Source organism: Montipora capricornis, chromosome 9 (assembly GCF_036669925.1).
Source record: "Montipora capricornis isolate CH-2021 chromosome 9, ASM3666992v2, whole genome shotgun sequence".
NCBI classification, from domain to species: domain Eukaryota; kingdom Metazoa; phylum Cnidaria; class Anthozoa; order Scleractinia; family Acroporidae; genus Montipora; species Montipora capricornis.
Genome location: NC_090891.1, coordinates 1,243,507 through 1,246,006, shown reverse-complemented (window position 1 = coordinate 1,246,006; position 2,500 = coordinate 1,243,507). Strand labels below are relative to the sequence as shown.

The 2,500-nt window shown below is 37.1% G+C and overlaps 2 protein-coding genes across 3 annotated transcripts in view; both read right to left on the bottom strand.

Annotated features, from left to right (window-relative positions):
* LOC138016404 (uncharacterized) overlaps nt 1-2,500 on the bottom strand; it is a 290,788-nt gene that overhangs the window by 183,451 nt on the left and 104,837 nt on the right. The gene's annotated exons all lie outside the window — the stretch shown is intronic.
* The window catches only part of LOC138016640 (uncharacterized), a 142,453-nt gene that overhangs the window by 78,979 nt on the left and 60,974 nt on the right, over nt 1-2,500 (bottom strand). For both annotated transcript variants that reach the window (XM_068863835.1, XM_068863836.1), the window contains exon 3: nt 348-449. In XM_068863835.1, coding sequence (XP_068719936.1) covers nt 348-449 — 102 coding nt within the window. The remainder of the gene's footprint in view (nt 1-347; nt 450-2,500) is intronic.

Genomic DNA, 2,500 nt, shown 5'->3' with positions numbered 1-2,500 from the left:
GGTTTCTGGTATCCCTGAACGAAATATGATGGTTTTCAAATTCCATAGCATGTGCCACTTTTTTTTTTCTTTCACGCGTTCCCCGGAGAAATTCTCTCTTAAACCCTTACACGACTCCAGGCTTCCAGTGCGTGTCGGCAAAATAACTGTTTCGCCTATCAAAGAGGTTGAGGCTTTACCTACTTTGAAATACCAGTAGTTGTTTTATGCTGGTATCAATTTCTAAATTTTGAGCTTGTCAATCAATGGAGATTTATTGCTTTGGTAATTTTTGCAACGATTTTTGTGAGCAAACTTTTTTCACAAGGTATGAAAAAGTTCTTAAACTGTCATCGTTTTCCACTTACCTCCACCATGATGTCGCTGTGTATTGGTTATCGTAGAATAGGTGGCAATGATAGGAGCTGGTAATGTGTGGATTGTGGTAGGCTTGGTTGATTTCTTGTCATCTGCAGTCAATGACCCAACATGTAAGTTGTGATGCAATATTAAAGTTTATTTCTAGTGACGTTGTACATGCAATGCTTAATCAGCGACCAAGATGGATTCAAATTATCAAATCCGTTCTGATATGTCCATTTTTCAAGGTCGTCAGTGTATGTGGATGTGAGTTTCTTTTAAGGTGATTCCCTAGCTAGAAATAGAACTTATCATAGATTTTCGATTAAACTTTGCACACTGTTGTAACATGTCAAGGAGATCAGACTTTATTAAAAATTGACAAACCCTAGAGAACTAAATAAACACACGGTCTACTAAAAAACTTAAGGACGTTCGCGCCCAAAATGTTCCCACGTACAGTTTTTCTTTAAACTTGCCACGCAGAAAGGTAATGATCTACTTTTGCCAAAAAGGCGAAAAAAAAAAGGGGTCACCGTGCTCGTTTTCGAGATCATGAGATGCTTTTTTGGAAGATAGCGTTACTTTAACACGCTCTTAGCTTACAACTGTCAGCAATAAAAAAAGCTACATTGGTGAAATTTAGATCACGGTTTCACGTTCCATTCTAGTGGGTAATTTTTGCGCCTCTAGCATCGTGTTTACCTTCGTTGTCTGCGATGCATGACGTGTGCGTGACATGCATTAAAACTACCCAAAAACTACTCTAAAATCATCACAGTGCTCGTTTCCATGGTACGATCGACGCTTACGAATACGACTATTTACGCTACTTTGACAATTGCAGCACATCCTCAATGTTGGACAAATCTAGCTAGAATTTATAAATGATATAAGGTAGAGCCTGCTGTCATTCTATTGTCAATTCACGTACTTACCTGACAAATGTATGAAAATGCCTTTGTTGAGTACTCAACATTCCAAAATAGATTTAAAGGTGGCCGACAACAGTTTAGTCAACTGCAATTGACGTTAGTCACTTCAATTGATGTAAAATGTAATTTTACCTAACAAATAAATGCAAACCAGGGGGGCATGCTAAATATAGTAACCTAGCTCCTGGAGGGGGGACTGGAAACTAGACATTTCAAAGGCCTTTTCTCTCAAAACCTAGCAGTACGACCAGGATTAAAATTTTGGGAATTAGTAAACAGTATGAGGCCGAAATCGTTTACAATTTGTTGAAAAGATCTATCAGACAGTGTTTCAGTAAGGTATCAAAATAGAAGAAAATCGACGTTTTTGCCATTTTTGAAAAACTTGTTTGACAGATTTAACCATTTCTTTCTATACACGATTATTTTCCTCTCCAAGGAAATCCTAAAAATTTAAGGTGAGGTTGTATGGCTAGTTTTTGAGAAAAAAAAAGACTTTGAAATGTCTAGTTTGCAGTCCCTTGTCCACGAGCTCGGTCACTATACTGAGCATTTTCCCCTTATTTGCATCTATTTGTTAGGTAAAATTACATTTTACATCAATTGCAGTGACTAACACTTCAGAAGAGACATCCAGCTGCTTTAAATTCACAGATTTCAAAATCTTGATCTTTTCCCTTAGAAAACTGTAGTAAACTGTAAGCTATTCGACTCGTAATGGCTCCTTCCGTACAATTTTATGAAATTGCCACAAAACTGGCCATAGTATTTTCCTAATCTTTTAACTCCTACATGAAGACACCATTCTCAGCAAAATATAAATGAAAAATGGGGTCACCGTTATCGCTGAGGAGAAAATAGCCATTCCTTGACTTATTAATCTTGGCGTCAATGAAAATCCGCCATTTTATCAAAGTGCGCGAGCTTATGCGCACACCAATGACGAAAGAAATTATGCTCAGTAGGGTTGCGCAAGGCAAGAAGAAAAAGAAGAAAAAGTCTTTAATAAAAATCAGCCACAACATACGTGTGGCTTTACAATCAATCATAAAGTAAGCTAAGCTAAAAGGCCTATCATATGCATTACAAAATAGAGAAAGATTTAAGTTGAGAGATACTAAAAAATAAAGTTAAAAAGACATCTATTTACAAAAGCCCCTTACTATGGACCTCTTTAGCTGGCACGTTTTGTTTTCCCATTTCAGACTACGTGATGTTACTCTAGG